At 41.6% G+C, this 17,049-nt stretch overlaps 1 protein-coding gene across 1 annotated transcript; it reads left to right on the forward strand.

Moving 5' to 3' along the window:
- Positions 1–365: 365 nt before the first annotated feature.
- Positions 366–16,668, forward strand: LOC103136664 (protein shisa-7-like). Its single transcript, XM_016670444.1, has 6 exons — positions 366–900; positions 5,389–7,502; positions 9,808–9,962; positions 10,286–10,351; positions 10,649–10,834; positions 13,429–16,668. Exons 2-6 carry the CDS (start codon positions 6,745–6,747, stop codon positions 14,379–14,381), a joined length of 2,118 nt encoding a protein of 705 aa, XP_016525930.1. The 5' UTR covers positions 366–900; positions 5,389–6,744; the 3' UTR covers positions 14,382–16,668.
- The last annotated feature ends 381 nt before the right edge of the window (positions 16,669–17,049 follow it).

Consider the following 17,049-nt stretch of genomic DNA (forward strand, 5'->3'; position numbering starts at 1 on the left):
CCGTGCCTCTCTGTGTCTCTTTTCTTCCTCTCCGCCGTGCGCACACACACGCAAAGCAATAGAAAATAACACGCAAACACAATCTCTGGATCTAGATTTTACATATTTTTTAATTTTCTGTTTTTACCCCCCTCTTGCTGGAGTGCGTCTGATTTGTTTTATTTTTCTTTAAACAACAACAACCTAATTATTATTTTTTTAAAAGAATAAAATAATAATTAAAAAGTTTTTAAACAAATGTATTTTTCATGTCATAATGTAGGGTCACGCAGTTCAGCGGGAGCTAATTAAATGGAGATGAACGCCACCAGTTGAATGGGCCTGCTGACCGTCAGCATCCAGCAGCCTGGAGTCGGGTCTCATCAGCGTTCAGCCTGACGGACCAATCAGAGCGCTCCGCCACTGACGGACCTCCGTGAGGCCAGGCGCAGTTAGTTAGGCACCGACACCAGAGGAACCAGCGTCAGTCAGTCAGCACCAGGTTCAGAAAGTTAAATTCACACTTTTGCGCGTTTTTTCCCCCCCCCCTTCCTTGGATAGTAATTCTGAAATTTCCACTGCGGGGTTTAGATGAACTGTCACATATTTGAGAACATCTGAGAACATCTCGGTGGTTTTTTTTTTATTTTTTTTTTATCCCCCTTCTTCTTTTCTTGTCTACCTCTGGATTATCAGCAAGCCTGCTGGAGAAGAAAGAAAACTGAGATCGGAAGAGCTTTTGGAACAAAAAAAAAAATTAATAATAATAATCAAGTCAAATAAAACAAGTGGCACATCTAGCAGCAGCGGTTCAATCTGTTCTCATCATCTTCTGCCACGATAACAGGCTGCCATCAGAGGAGCGCGGAGATGTACAGTGCGCAGGCTCTCCACAGCATCAAACCCCAGAGCAGCGCACAGGTAAGACACGACATTATGCACCTTTTATTACTGCAACATCACTTAACGATTAACATCTTTAAAAACGACTCGGTACTTTCTGTGTCTTTGTATGTGCACGAAAATGTGAGTTTGTGCGCGTCTGTTAGGCTGTCAAAAAATAAAATAAAATAAAAATTATACAAACAACAAGAAAAGGCATTTAGATAAAAGCTGCGCCACACTGTCACATTTTCACGTTTGCTTTTATTCCACGGGTGTCTTTTCTTTTTCATCATTTGAACGCATTAATCGACAGCACTGCGGCGTTATGAACATATTAAAAACCATTCATAAGACGCACACACATGTACGCACACACCGGCACGGATACACCCCCGCACTTTTAGCCTGTGCTGAATACATGCAAGTCATGTCCGTGCAAGTTGCAACTTATTAACCTAATGAAGGATGGAGAGCTGTCTGAGGAGCGGGGTGTCCAGTTCAATCGCCTGGTGATGCACAGGCGTTGCGCAGCACGTATTCACTGGTAAAGAGTCCCTCATCCGCGGCTGTCACTGTAATTAAACGTCTCTCAGATGCACAGTGATTGTATTCAGGATGTTTTCACCCACTGACATCACAGTGCGCTCTCTGTGAGTACAAGGAGGAGGGGGGGCGTGGGGGGAAGTGGCCATTTTGTTTCATTCCCAACAAACACCTGTTGAGAATATTGTATGCTAAGACGTGCAAACGCTCTCTTCCGCAGTGGAAATGATGGAGCCCCGTTTGCTGTGTTGCAATTTAAAGGTGGAATGTTTTTGCAACTGTTGTGGCCGTGCAAAGTCAGTGGAGGAGGAAGAGGATAGTGGGGTGGGGGTGCATCTTCAAGGCTGTGAATGTATGTGCACCCTACAACCTTTGGCTCCCATCTACTGCAGCACCCAGAGGAAGGCTTGAGTCACTTCACTGGAAAATAGCACAGCGAAAGACTTGAGGAGGTGCATTCAGATTTATCAGATTAAGTTTGAGAAAGAAACATCTGTGCAGCTGCAAATACACATTTTCTTTTGAACGTCTGGTCTGACGCAAGTGGAGTTGCCAAGTCGATGTGATCATGACATGGGTATCATCTTGTCGAGAAAGAGATGGATAGATGTGACTTTGGAGTCTGATTTTTATTTTTTAACTAAAAGGTGTAGATTGGATTCTGCCTCCTTTCCCCCACCTTTCAATTCCTCCTTCACTCACACACAGACAGAGCTGCATTGCTATTCTGAGAGAGTTAGCTGCCTCAACCCACGCACAGAATCTGAGAAAGAGAGAGAAAGGCAGAACGAGGGAGAAAGAGGGGAAGGAGGGAGCAGGAAGAATAAAAAGAGAGGCAGAGACTACATGGAGGTTTACAGAACACCGACTGTATCCTTCACATGCAGTTTCGGGTTCAAACCCCTTTGATTGTTCGAACAGGAGCCGATGTGCGGTCCTGATCACCACTCTCCTCCTTCTTGCGTGTGGCATGGACTTGCATTAGCAGATCTGTTTGGTGGTGGTGTTTGTGTGATGTGCTGTGTTGTATTGGTAAGTGCTGGGAGAAATGTACTTGATTCTGTGCCACCCACACACCGCCCTCCCACTCATGGTCGTCTCTGCATCTATACCTCTGGCTCTTCCCGCTCGCCACAATCTCTTTGCTCGTTTAAATCCCTACCCTGCATTTATCCCTCTGCACTCTTTTCCATCACTGGCTTTTTCAGGAGATTCTGTGTTCCTTCCTGCAAACCAAACAAGCACACTAATATGCAATCCGCACTCTCCCACAATTCACGCCAACATATGCATCGCCCCCAAAAATTAAGCACACTCAAGGGTTGACGAAGGTGTGCAGGTCAGGAATTACGAGGTTGTTGTCCTCTGGGCAAACTGTACTTTCAGTCAACTACCCACACAAGTTTCTTTAATGCCTGCAAATGACAGTAGATTGATAGTTAGGCTCTCTGCTTTGTATTGCTAAAATTTCCTTTATTTCTAAAATGTTTTCATGCATACCAAAGTACCAATCCCAAACTTTAAAGTTGCAATTCGAGGCCTATATGTGGCAGTTTGGCCCATGTCACTGAACTGAAAACAAAGCATAACGTGCCCTTAAAACTAATGGTTCAGATTTTTTTTAATGATCAGGAACAGCTTCCTTACCTGCTGCAAAAACACATCAAGTTGCAATGTGTTTGTCAAAATGTGAAGAAATCCTCAGAGGTCGATGGCTAACAGCTATTACCCTGTTTTAGTTATTTTACCAATATGAAACAACTCAAGATGAAAATGTTTATTTCACTAAAGACTGTTCATAAGTTTTTGTTTTCTCAGTTGAACAACATCTGTAAACTGGTAAAAACGAATACCTTGTTCTACGCCGTTTGCTTTGTACAAAGGGTTTGAACTCTCAGCTATTTAAAAAGGATCGCTTGTTGGAAGGGTAAACGCTGTTGAATTTTTACATTTTACCCAGTCGTTAGCCTTGCCACGGCCAAGGCTAACATTTGGCCGTGACATTTGTAATGCGCTAGTTCAGTGCTATGAAGCTTACCAGAAATTGCATGTGCTCCGTGAACAGGGAAGTACTGAGCTGAACAAGACAGCTGTTAATGCAAATTCAATATTTTGAAACATGACCAACATGGACTGAATGGCTTTGTTCACTTCCTCCGCTGCCATTGCTGAAACTACAGGCAGACTATGGTTCTAAAACAGAGCAGAAAAAACTTTATCGTTCACAGCTTCTCCTTCTGCTTGCTGATTCGCCAGGTTGAAATTCTGCTAGAGAAATACCCTTCAATGGGAGAAAGCCCAGACAAAGCAGTGAAGTGAGATTAGAATCGAGTGAAAAAGAGTAGCAATGGTCAGGCTACCATGACAGGTCATAGAATTGGTTTTGTGTGACTATAATTATGTACTCGATATCTAAAAATGTATTTTGACTAGACACAATTGCATTTCGACTATCCTGAATTGTAATTTAAGATAATATGCATTTACACTCTGACTAGTAAGAATAATAATTCAAAATATCTTCAATATTATGTCAAAACACTTTGCCATAAGGCTTCAGCATCTGTGTGACTATGTGAAACTTCCCCGGCAGAAACTACTGGGTTTATCATTCCTATACATCATCATCATTGTGAGTGTAATTGTGAGGAAAATTTTCTGTTTCGGATCTCACGTTCCCTATTAGTGGGTAAAAATCCAATATTTTGTGAATTCTGCTTCACAATAATAGGAAGGTAACAGCGTTCCAGTTAAGAAGTTGGAATTTCAACATGGCGAAACATATAAACTTTGTTTGGAATAGCTCTTTCAAACATCAATTTAAATCTTACTTTGCATAAGCAAACACCACTTTTAATTTGTTCAGTTTAGAGTTGCGGGCACTTTATGTCACACTGGTTTTAGATCTTACCACTGCTGATGCCAGGAGTGGCCATATTGAAACGTGAAGTCCACCTTACAAGTTGTAACTGGGAATAATCAAAGTTGCTCCCAGTTTCCCAGTGGGAAATCCGACTTTAGAGGGCGTTCCAGGTGATTTTTTTACGACGGGAAAGTCAGAAGTTTCCAGTTCTGAGAACAACTGGAAAATAAGAGTGGATTGACAGCAGCTGATGGTGAATTGGTGCAGCCAGCACAGATTTAGCATGGTAATACAGACAGTGCCCTGCTGAAAACAATCTCGTTGACAGCTCCTTTGGCATAGTGTTGTATTCCACAGATATGGATATTACTTGTATATTACCTCTGCTGTGAGGATTTATACAACCATCACCATCAACCTATGTTTAACGTAGCAACTGGTTTGGCTTATAAATCAGCAACAAAAATATGCTGAAGTGTCGAAATTTAATATCCACTAATGTATTTTGATTTATTAAGTCGCTAAAATTAAATTAAATCTTCAAGAACCAGTAGGTGGCGGTAATGCATATCCAACGTTTCTTGCTAACCGCCAATAAAAAAAATAAATAAATAAAAAATCGAGAAGAAGAAGAAGAAGAAGAAGCTCAGCATATCTAATGTAGTAACAGACGTTTGTCGGCTAAAGAAACGTAAGGGAAAAGATTCATGGTATCTTATTAAAGTGTAGGTGTTTAAACTCTGCTGATATAACTTTGACTCATATAGATTAAATGATTTTCAGCTTGAGTGGCTTGAATTTGTTTAAATTAGCTAAAATGACGAGTCCATCTGACTAGCTGTTAGCCTACCATCGCTCTGATTTATTTGGTAGGAAACCTTTCAACTCCAGATAAACACTTTAAATTGTGATGTATCCTTTTAAAACTTACTGTTAACTTGAACTTGTTTGACCATGTCTAACCCGAGGTTCAGATTACATATGGGGCTACGATGTCCTTGTTTTCAAAAAGATAAAAATCCAAGAAATTAAAACGTGTCTGTCATGTGAGTTTGCTCTTCCTAAGCCACAACGTTGGCAAAACATCTGTTAATTTTTTGTTCTGTTACATGTTGCAGATCTGATTGTCGACTTGTTAACCTGGAGAGTGTTTTGGCCATCAAGCCTTTTAAAGACAACAAGAAGAGAAACACCCCCCCGTGGAGTAATAGTCATTGGATGAACTGCTGCTTTGTGGGACTCTTTATTTCACAACCAAACCCTCCTAAGAAGGTTAGAGGAGCATGTAAGTGAAACAAGTGGAGCCCTCGGTGATTTCAGCATTCTGTCTCCCCCATCTGTGCCTACATTCTCTGCTACAGATAGGGACGTTTTGATAATTACATATAATTATAATTTCTGTGGGAGACAGATCTGCCTCTGTCTATTATTGCCAACACCTCCAGTACAATAACTTCACACATTTACATATCTCTCAACAAAAGTGATATTCTCTGAACCCCCTGGAGATAAATCAGGAATAATTCTGCTCCGACTGACATGTCACATGCAAAAGCAATGTGCCATTCATCTCATATCTATTTAAGGATACAGCTGAGTGACAAGGGCGACTTTTTTTTCTCATAAAAATCTGCCTGAAAACCATGGCATTTAGCTCTTGTTGCTGCACGTTTTAAAAGGCCGGCAGTCGTTCTGCTTCATGTGTGCTCGTAATTTTTTCCGCCTTCTAGCACATAAGCAGAGCCTTCCTCATTATCACCCACAGTCCAGTCACAGTAACGGCTTGTGCCAGGCGAGCGCTGACCAAACTGATCCCGATGGAGTCCTCCGAAATGAGTCTGCATTAATGGACAATATTGATCCACATTGTTTGACGGGCATAAAATCCCCAAATTCGTTAGAGCATTATTCTCGTACGTTTCTTCTGATAGTAGTATCTGCCTACAAATTAATTAAGTGTTGAATGTAGAAAGTGCCAGACTGAACTAGTTAGCGGAAGATGAATAGAACAGACAAAACACTCCCTGTGAACCATTTCTCAAGTGCCAGAGTCAGCAGACGAATGTACAGGAGTGTCTTGTTTTATTGAATCAATTTGGTACTCATAAAGGACTATTGGGGCCAGGAATTGAAACCGTATCCAACAGGGTATTTTTAAGAGAGATGAGAACAAAGCTATTATGCTTTCGGGGTCCTTCATAAGACGCAATAAAAACAATTTTATTACCATTACCATTAAATACTAACACACACACACACAAATGCGCTCATAAACTGACGGAAGGAGGCTTTTTCTTTTAAAAATGATATTATTTAGCATTCCTGAATGAAATCCGCGATACATCTTTGACATCCAGAAGGCTGTACATTAAATTCTTCACATGGCGTTTTAGTGGGTTAAGCTGGAAAAGCGGATAAGGCTTTGTAACTACATTGACTCAACAACAGAAAATAGGTGTCTTAGTCATGTAAAAATGACGCCCACCACCTATCTCCGAGTCCTCGCCGTCTCCCTGCTCTCCCTCTTTGCTGCCCCTCTTACCAGCGCGGTGGAGCCCTCTTCGTCCCCTCCTCCTCAGCATGTAGACCGCTCAGGGAGGCCGTTCACCGAGCAGCCGGACGCCGATTCCAGCTCCTCTCTCCTGCTCCTTGCCATCCAGGCCAATGCCAGGCCAGCCGCTCTCCGAAGCAAACCCAAAGCCCCCGAGGAGCCTCCAGACACCTCAGAGGGAGTTCTGGAACCGCTTCCCAAGCCCCTGGCTCAGGTGACGTTTCCGAAGAATGCGACCTCTCCAGAGGGTCTAGGGGACCATTTTGGAGCAGCCCACTTCCCACCTCGCATCATGGATGGATGGACAGATGTTTGTTGGGGTTACTACGACGTGATGGGACACTTTGACAATCCTTTCAACTGCTCCAAGGACTCCTACATCTACTGCTGCGGAACATGCCACTACCGCTTCTGCTGTCCAGACCAAAGCCGCAAGCTGGTGCAGGACCTCTGTACAAACTACAACTCTCCAGACTGGGCCAAGCCACAGACAGAGGCCATGATGATCCCAGAGGAGGTGGGTCCCGACCCGGACTACGATCCGCTGAAGCAGCAGAGCCACAACACGGGATTTGTCATCGGTGGCGTTGTTGTGTTCATGGTGGCCGTCGCTGTGGGTATCAAGGTGTGTTTCAACAAGGTCCAACAGGAGGCCAACCAGAGAGATCTGAATATGCCCAGGTAAGGCTTCCACATCCTCACATTTCATCACTTTAGCTGAAAACGTGTCTTCAGGTCGTGTAGAATAACGCTGTTAATTATCACACGACACATAGTTGACCTTGTTTATGTAGCTTCAGTGAAACTCTTGGCTACTATGAGGTTCTCAGTAAGTAAAAACAGCAGATATTCATAGCATCTGGGTGTTTTTTAAGAAACATTTTAAAGAAAAATGTATAACATAATTTATTTATTTAAAATGGAAACTACCAATTATTCCTACTGCTACAAAAATATTATAACATATTGATCATGGTGATAATGTTACATATTATATAAATCTAAAACCTTTTAAAACATCTTTAGTAATACATTTTCCCCCCTATAATTTTAATTTTATAACATAAATGAGACAAATATGCTTTTTCTTTATTTAAAATAGTAAATGTGTGATTTTAAAATAAATTTGATATTTAATATATGAATGTTAAAAAATATATATAGTTTTTAATTTGACATGTAAAACAAATGTATAGAATTGATGTATTTTTATTTCTTTTTTCCATTCACTATAAAAATAGAATATAGTAGCAGTTAACAGTTTAGATTATTACTTTAATCTAGTGAAAGGAATTTATTTAAACTACTTCTAAATTAAAAGTAGTTCATGTTTATCCTGAGTATTAAACTGTTTCAGCATAAAGTAACACTTGGACTCCAGTGAACTAGCATTAGCATTAGCTGCTTAACTAGTGGAGTTATCTGCTAAGGTAGCCGGAGCTACAGTCAGTTGGACATGCTAGTCTTAGCTCACCAACTCTAGTTTAAAACGAGAAACCGTACGTATTTACAATCAGCTGAAATTATTTTTCTTCTCAGCAAGGAAAAAGTGTAGGAGCCTTCTTTCAGGCAGCTGACCAGCAGTGTGTAGTAACAAGTCACATTGACACATTATCTTGCGTTTCTTTCAAAAGGTGTTTAGGAGGAACAGTATGATGGTTTTGTGCATGGCGTATTAAATTGTAAGTTGAATCTACAGCCTAGTAATATTATATGCAATATTTCTAGGCTTTAATTAAGCCTGTCACAAATTTCGGTGATTAATAACTTTTCAAGGGCAATTTTGTTTACAGAGAGATCATACTCTATTTTATTTGTGGTTTCTGTTGTGTGTGTTTTTATTCCTGTTTTATTTGTTGTTCTTGGTTGTCGTGTTTTATTTTGGATATTTAAAAATATCTTCTAGTTCCAGTAGTAAGAGCTTTTTACAAAATTAAAAATGATTGGTTTTTGAGAGGGCAACATTAATTGAAAACGGTCTAAAAGCAACATTATTTTTATTTTTTTTTTATCTCAATAATTACTGGGGCAGTTTATCACCCAGAAACATTTGGTGACCCAGATGGTAAACACAGGGAGCATGATGATGACTGAGTGATTAAAAATGGGGGTTAATTACAAATAAGACTGTCGTGTCTCATGTGTTCCCAATATGTAACCTAGGCCTGGACAATATGGCTGAAAAACGTATCACGACATAAGAGTTTCATGTCAGTCGACGTAAATAATTATTGAGTTGTTTTTTGTTTAAAATGTCTGAAATTCTGCCAAACTGGGAACGCGACATTTACTGCTTTGTCAACAGTTTTCATTTTACGCCTTTGGTTTTCTTTTTTTTTAGCAGCTATAAGGCTTGGTGGTGGAACCTTGAACTGTTGCTAGGTAACCGAAGAATGAGCGAGTTGCTAGGTAACCAAAGAGAGAGTTAGTTGATACCACTTAACTTTGCTTAGCTTGCCGAGGTTGAGCGGTCAAAGCCTTTCCTCTTCCTACATCCCCCATAATGCTGTGCGGTTCTGGATCAGAGTTTAGTGAATATTCTACAAATTGAATACTGAACATTCTATCAGACGTAATAATCTATTGATATTGATCATGTGCTACCACAATATATATTGTTATTGATTTATTGTCCAGCCCTAAAGCAACTGTAGCCTAAAACCAGTCAGGATATTTGTTTTTGTCGGGGGTTTTTTAAGAGGACACTGTTGTAAACGGCACTGGATGACGATCGCTGTTGAGCTACATCGAGTGTTTGTTTGTCTCTTAGGTGTATTACGAGCACTGCTGCTGCAGGTCATTTTGAAATGTACTGCAAAAGCTCTTGTCTCTTCATCAAACTGACATTATTTTGCTGCCTACAATTAATTACATCAAAAATCATTAAAACTGCTCTCTGGCGATTTGAATGCTGAATTATTGTCAGTGTGAAGAGCACAGCTGCTGATCTGTGGCCGATCCCCCCCCGTCTCTTATTTCTCACCAGAGCCCTGGTTGACATGTTGCGACACCAGTCCAGTCCGGTCCAGCAGGACGAAAGAAACAACAGCGTGGCTCTGACTGTAGCGGACGGACAGGGGACGCTGGGAAGAGCTCCGAAAAACCTCTACGCCCCGGGAGTGCCCAGCAAGGACAACAGATGTGAGGGCTTCTTGCAGAATTAGAGAGTGCTTTTGTAACAGCATCTTTTATATGCAGAGGGGGCTCATCTGTGTACTTTTCTCCCCTGCGCCCCACCACTGAGATTTCTCCATGATTAGATAGGACACAAAAATCCCCTGTGGTGTTGTGCTTAAGAATGATTGCAGAAACAGCTTCTTCTGGCTTAAAAACTGCTAAATGAACATGCATCGGGAGGTTTTCGTGTGCGGGGCCTCATTGTTTTTTGCTAAACCGCCATTCATCTTCAAACTGCCTGACATCCATTTTGTGAGCTGATTACCTTATTTTTCTCTGACTTACAGTGGGCAATCTGCAGCACAATTTCATCCACTCATCAGGCTCCAGCCCCAAACACACTGCGACTATCGGTAAGGCAGCTGCTCACATCACGGCTTCCATGTAAATCGCATGCAATCACCCAGATTCTTCATTTGCTTCATTCACCTACATTTTAAGCTCAGATGTAGGCTCATTCAGCCGAACAATAATAATGATTATCACAGCTCCGGTTGCTTGTGTCAGCGCTGAAAGCGAGTTGGAAACCGGTCTCCCGTTTTCCCAGTGAACGTTGGAGGATTCGCACCCTGCAAAAACGCAGCGCGCTCCCATCCAGAGGAGCAAATCTCATTTAACACGCAGTCGTTTTCTCCCTGTGGTTTTTGTAGAGCGCACCCCTCGGATGAACAATGCTCAGCTGGCAGCTGGAGGCACCCTGCTTTCCAGTAAACACAACAACACCAAGTCCCAGCCGTCCTTCCACCACTCCCTGCACAACCTGGCCCAGCTGCCGCCCTCCTACGAAAGTGCCACCAAGCCCGAGCTCAACAGATACTCCTCACTCAAACGCCTCGGTGAGCGCTGCCGTCTCCTCCCGCCTTCTTCGCCTGCAGATGTTTCATAACCCCTTCAGCGTGGCGACGCTGTTGGAGTAGAATGCATCGTTGTGTGGTCTCGTTTTTGCAGTGGAGCAAAAGTATTTACACACGCTGACCTTTTCTGCGTTAGGTCACATTACAACCAATCGAGCTATCAAATTTTCGGTTTTTGAAGGTTTAATGTTTTTTGGAAAACGTGGATTATTTTTCCACTAGTGATGTCAGAGTGATGTCAGCACGCCCAGGGTCGCCATCTTGCTTATAATGTTGCAAGAATACAGTCGTAAAATTAGAAGGAACTAGTGGTTTTATGAGAACTACACGAAAAATAGCAAAAAAATGAATAAAATTAGGAATGTTGAGCATCTTGTGAAGTTATTCTTCGGTACAGGTTTTACAGATATTACTTATTACTTGACAGAAAGACTTTTAACACATCAGCATCAAATTATTATCAGTAGCTGGATTTGTGCAACAATCATTCAAACAACTGTGTGAATTTCAAGGAAGGGGCTGCTCAAACTGAGATGCTCATGTCATATCTTCATAACTTTATTGAACCTTTATGTTCATTAAACATTTTTTTCTCATAATTTTAAGATGATTTTTTTTTTGCTAAAGTTACTACTACTATGACTATTTTCTTGCAATAAAACAAATTCTCATAGCCTAATACTCTGCTGTACAACTCACAGAAGGTATCGTTGTAATTGCTTTGTAGAAATAACTTTGTGCAGTTATAGCTGCAAGTCTTATTTGGTTATTTCTACCAGTTTTGCACATCTAGAGCCTCAAAGGTTTGCCTAATTTGCTTTTCAGGGTTGTATTGTGATCGTCTGCCTGCATGATTTTTTCTATTTTGCCAAGAGCTCTCGACATGATTTAGGTCTGACTTTGGACTGGATGATTTTAATGTGAGATTATTTACCAAGTCTGTTTCCCTCTTACCATGATGGATTGATTAGTGCTTTGTGAGATGTTCAAAGCTTGTAATATTGATAATCTTAGCTCTACTTTAAATGCCTCAATAATGCTATATCTGAGCTTTCTGCTGTGGTCATTTATCTTCTTCATTGGCAACTTTTAATATGGGTTTTATTGGCAGTTGTTCAATAAAACCCTGCCAAACGCGGGTGGCCAAGCCCGACATGCAAATTTTAAATTATTTATTGTATTGAAAGGTTTTCTATTGCTTTATGCGTGATAAAGAGGAGTGGGCGTCCCCTTGTGTTCAGGAGCCATCCCTTTCTTGGTGCTGAGAATGGGGACACTAGCTCACACACTTTGTGTGGCACTGCACTGCGTTTTATCCCCACCTAGAATCTCGTTTTCTCATTTTGTTTGGTTGGGAAGATGGGAGAAGGAAATAGTTGCCAAGTGAGAACCTCGACTGGACTTCGTGACTCTGTTTCCTCGCTAATCTTCTCTAAGAAACCCCTCAGATAAGCACAGTCGTCAATAAAATGAAGCAAATTACTCAGAGGTTGACTAATTACTATTAATTTATGCAATTAATCTAAAAAGTTTAACGTGTTAATATTACATAATGCGGATTAATTGTAACAATAGGGTTACTCAGTTCACAGCAGCGCAGCCTTGTACTGCGTTCAGCAATGCAGTCTGAAATGCGAAGGAAAAGATGAACGAGGCGAGTCTGGCTGGTTTACTCAGCGCTTTAAAAAACACTGTGATGTATGTTTGACATGAAACCAGGATTTTATAGCCGACTTGCACACCTTTACCACTTCAAGGCTGAATTATTGCAATTCCTCGCTGTTTGGAATTTCAAATAAGAATCGACAAAAGCTGCAGGAATTCAAAATAGTGCATAGTTAGCATTTCTAAATTACGTTTGAAACCAAATGACTTATTTTAAACCTTCCTAAATATTAAAACTTGGAAAAACTGAGATGTTTGGTGATAATAAAATATTTTCTTTTTGAAAACGTTACATTTCAAGCTTACAGTACTAATCACTTAATCACAGCGTTAAGTATAAGTAACTGATTAAATGTCTTAATTGATTGACAAGACTACTAAATACTAATTGCTTTTATTTATTCGTATTGTTTTTTCTGAACTTCACTATCATGTCTGCCATGTTTTGGCCTATCACATAAAATCCTAATCAAATGTGCTGAAGATTGTTGTTGTAATATGACAAAATATGGGAAAGTTAAAGAGGTGTGAATATTTTTTTGAGGCAATGTAAATAATTCAGTTTAGGGCTAAAATAATTAATAATTAATTAATAATTGATATCCAATTATTTACCAGTTAATCCAAAAAATAGTGGTGTATTGATGGTAAGACAAGGAGCGAGGGCTGAGATTTTAACGTTGACGATTGTAGTGTTTTTATCTGTAGGCTTATCTTGTGCTACAAATGATTAATTCACATCTTTAAACGTATTTTTAAAATTGTATATATATATTAAAAAAAAAAGGCTTAAGTGGTTCAGTGAAAAATCTGCAGAATGTGACTTTTAAAAAAAAAAATCAGATTAATTGTGAAAATAATCGTTATTTGCAGCCCTAATTCGCAGACGTATTTTTTTTTTTGGCTTTCAGAGAAAGGACTCGATGAGTACTCGTCTGGTTACTGCACCACCAAGCGCCGACCCCACACGGCTCAGCCGGCCCTCCAGTCCTCGCAGCACCACCTCCACTGGGGTGGAGACTACACCCTCAGTGGGAGAGGAACCCTCCCCAGACACGCCATCCGTCCCTGGATCCCGCCGCCCCCCTCTGGCATGCCTGCCTCCCCCACACCCAATCCTTACCCTCTGGACCCTCCTGAGCCCCAGTACAATCCCAACTACGACACTCTGTCCAAGCCTCCGAGGAAAGTGAAGTCCAGCGATCAGCTGCTCAACATGGGCGACGTCCCCGGCAACACCGGGACGCTGTCTCGGATGTCCAAGAACCAGCAACACCAGTACCACAAAGCCATGGCGGCCTCCAACAAGAACACCAACATGCAAACCCTGACCAGGAAGACGAAGGACAGGCAGGAGATTCAGGACAGGCAGGAGAGGATGCTCATGTCCCCGGAGCACCTGGAGGACAGGATGGGGGTCAGCGGGATGGGAGTGGTGGACCCCTACGCCCACACGGGAACCGGCATCGTCCCAACGCTGCCGCGGCAGCAGAAGGCCCAGTCCCAGCAGAACGTGTGCGCCACGCCTTCCCTCGACCGGCACCACATGATCAAGATGAACTCTCACCCCACGTCTGGCCGGGAGCAGGAGAGGAGCACGGGCATGACGAGTCACGTGAGCGGGGGCGTGGGCTGGTCGGGGGAGGTGCCCGGAGCCGGGGTCGTCATGGGAACGGGAACGCTAGGGGGCCACAGCGCCAGGAGGATGGCTTTCGCAGCGAAAAGGCAGAACACCATCGAGCAGCTACATTTCATACCAGGAGGAGGAGGAGGAGGCGGCGCCGGTGCCGGCGGGGGGTCTGCAGGAAGCGCAGGAGGCAGTCAGGGGATCAGGACGGGCAGTAAGAACGAGGTGACGGTGTAAGGTAAAAATCCCTTAGACGCAGGGGAACAGATCACCCTTCTGCATTTAACTATTAGATACAACTACAGATAAACCTAGAAGTATTCAGTAGTAACAGTAACGTGTTTAGGCTATTCAAATTAGTTTTTTCTTTAATCAGATTAGCTTGAATATGACTACATATAAAACTAAAAGTCTAGGTGGGGACACCTTTGTGATAGCCTACATCAGCCATATTTTCTAACCGATTTTTGCCATATCGCCATATACAGCAGTGCCATTACTCGTAGAAGGACTGGTGAAACAAAACCAATAGAGGAGTAGTTCATGATTTAGTTTTTCTATATCTATATATAAATATATACATATACACATATACACACACATATATATATATAAAAATATGTTTTTCAAGAAGTACTCAGGAGCCATATTAGAAATAAAGAATGAGACGTTAAAAACTTGGTTTAAGGAAGCAGAGGACTTCAGAGGAGAGAGCCAGCTGCCTGGACTGATGTCGACGTGTTAGGCTGAGGAAACCAGATCAGTGTCAAAGACCATTGTGCCTGCATGGTGAAACATTTTGGATATTTTACATTCTGCAGAACAAAACCTCATCCTGACACAAGGAGACTGAACTGCGCTTTTTGCTTCCTAATTTGGTGGTCAAGGCTGTTTTCCAGCAGGACTCCTCGCCTGAATTTCAAACCGAGGACGGACCCAAAATTAACAATCCGACACCTGGGTTGCCTAATTTTTCCACGTGACCTTAGATTTTAAATCGTCAGAGGAACGCAAAACTCTGACCACAGCGACGCTACAAGGAAGCCAAGATTCAAGAACGGTACAGGGTCATTTTCTGGGGTGAGGGGGCTGAAGTTTTCCCCTGCTGTTTCCATTCACAGATCAGGCCCTACCAAATAATACCGAGCCATGTGTTTTAATATTACCCAAAACGAAGAAGCATGTGTTCAGTTTACCTCCAGAGAGGCGACTCGCTGTGTAATACGTTTTGCATACAAAGAGCACAAAGAGGTTGCACTTACACAACTGTCCTTCAAAGCCATCTTTTTGGAGATACAAAGGAAGTATTAATCCTGGAAGCTGGTCTGACAATCACCACTTAGTTATTACCACAAATGATACAAGCCAGTGATGTTTTGTACAGTCAAAGGCTTGTCTTCGGAGCGAGCCGGCGAGAAAAAACATCCTCAGAGTCCGGAGTGGGGGTGAGAGACTCGGACGGTTGGGAAGCCCTTCACATCTTCAAGACAAGGAACTTGCTGTATCATAATGCACTTCAGCCAGTATGAGTTAGAAAAAAATATATAAAAAAGTAGAAAAAAAAATCATCAATAACAACGCTTATCAATACTAAGGGCTATCCTATCCTATATACTGTAGTATGTGATATCTGTGGTCCATATAAAATGCTCTCTCTTTCTATCGATTTTGTGTTGATATCGTCATGATGTATCAAGTATCAATGTGTACAAACAAAGAAAAAAAACACAAAAAAAAAAACTACAAAAAAAAATAAAACAAGAGCAATTTAAGCACAGTTCCAAGAGAAACACAGAGACAAAACTTTGCACAAACCAAGTCCCCTGATATTTGCACCAGACACGAGCACGCTCCGTGCCGTGTCCTCAAGGTTTACAATTCTGCACGAGCGCGGCCGATAAGAGCGCGACTCATCTACGGAAGAGGGTACTGCATTGAGAGAGGGTTTATTTTTGTTCCTTATTTTTTTATTTCTGTTTTTATCGAGCGAAATCAGAGGCGCGGGTGACGGAAGGGAACGTTTCGGCTGGAGGATAAAACGAGGCGAAACGCCGAAGAGCAGAAACACACGACTCCATTTGGACAATCTTCCTATACACAGTGCTAAATGTAGTTGTTATAAATTTGATGGAGTGTTATTATTAATAATTATTATAACTGTTATGGTTATTATTAACAATTATCTTATGATATGTGATGTTCTTTTACTTGGTGGGATTTTAAGTGTTTATTGTTTTTAGATGACTTTACATTTTCATGACTAGTTGTTTTATTATTTTTCTTTAATTTTTTTTTTTTTTCTGGTCATCAAGATTTTGAGAAGACTCCAAACCTCGATGCATGCCAGCTCCATTTCACTGAGAGGCATTGACAAAAAAAAGCATGCCTGGCATTTCTAAAGGGTCAATGCTTCGAATGGCCAACCCTCCAGCTGTATGTACCGTGCCTAGACATCAGCCTTATGACTTCTTTGTCTCAAGTGATTACTTAAGGTTTCCACTCGGGTACAAAAAAAAAAAAAAAACACGTTTTGAAAAATTCTGCAGCCTTCTTAGCTGGACGTGCGACGAGAGAGTTTCGAACAAGTCTCTTCTGCAGCAGCCTGACCGGCTAACTTATGGCGGGCTGCGCGCGCAAAACCCTACGATGCCATAATGTTTGTATGTTCAGATGAATGTTGGTTACAGAGGAGCTAGAGGTCTAGACGGAAACNTTTGTCGGCTAAAGAAACGTAAGGGAAAAGATTCATGGTATCTTATTAAAGTGTAGGTGTTTAAACTCTGCTGATATAACTTTGACTCATATAGATTAAATGATTTTCAGCTTGAGTGGCTTGAATTTGTTTAAATTAGCTAAAATGACGAGTCCATCTGACTAGCTGTTAGCCTACCATCGCTCTGATTTA

The sequence above is a fragment of the Poecilia formosa genome, unplaced genomic scaffold (assembly GCF_000485575.1).
Source record: "Poecilia formosa unplaced genomic scaffold, Poecilia_formosa-5.1.2 Scaffold34, whole genome shotgun sequence".
Taxonomy (NCBI): Eukaryota; Metazoa; Chordata; class Actinopteri; order Cyprinodontiformes; family Poeciliidae; genus Poecilia; species Poecilia formosa.

Excerpts from the sequence above, each read along its gene's own strand:
- LOC103136664 (XM_016670444.1), top strand. The coding sequence starts at position 6,745 with ATGACGCCCACCACCTATCTCCGAGTCCTCGCCGTCTCCCTGCTCTCC. Across the intron at positions 7,503-9,807 it reads AGAGATCTGAATATGCCCAG|AGCCCTGGTTGACATGTTGC; the intron begins GTAAGGCTTCCA and ends ATTTCTCACCAG. Across the intron at positions 10,352-10,648 it reads CAAACACACTGCGACTATCG|AGCGCACCCCTCGGATGAAC; the intron begins GTAAGGCAGCTG and ends TGGTTTTTGTAG.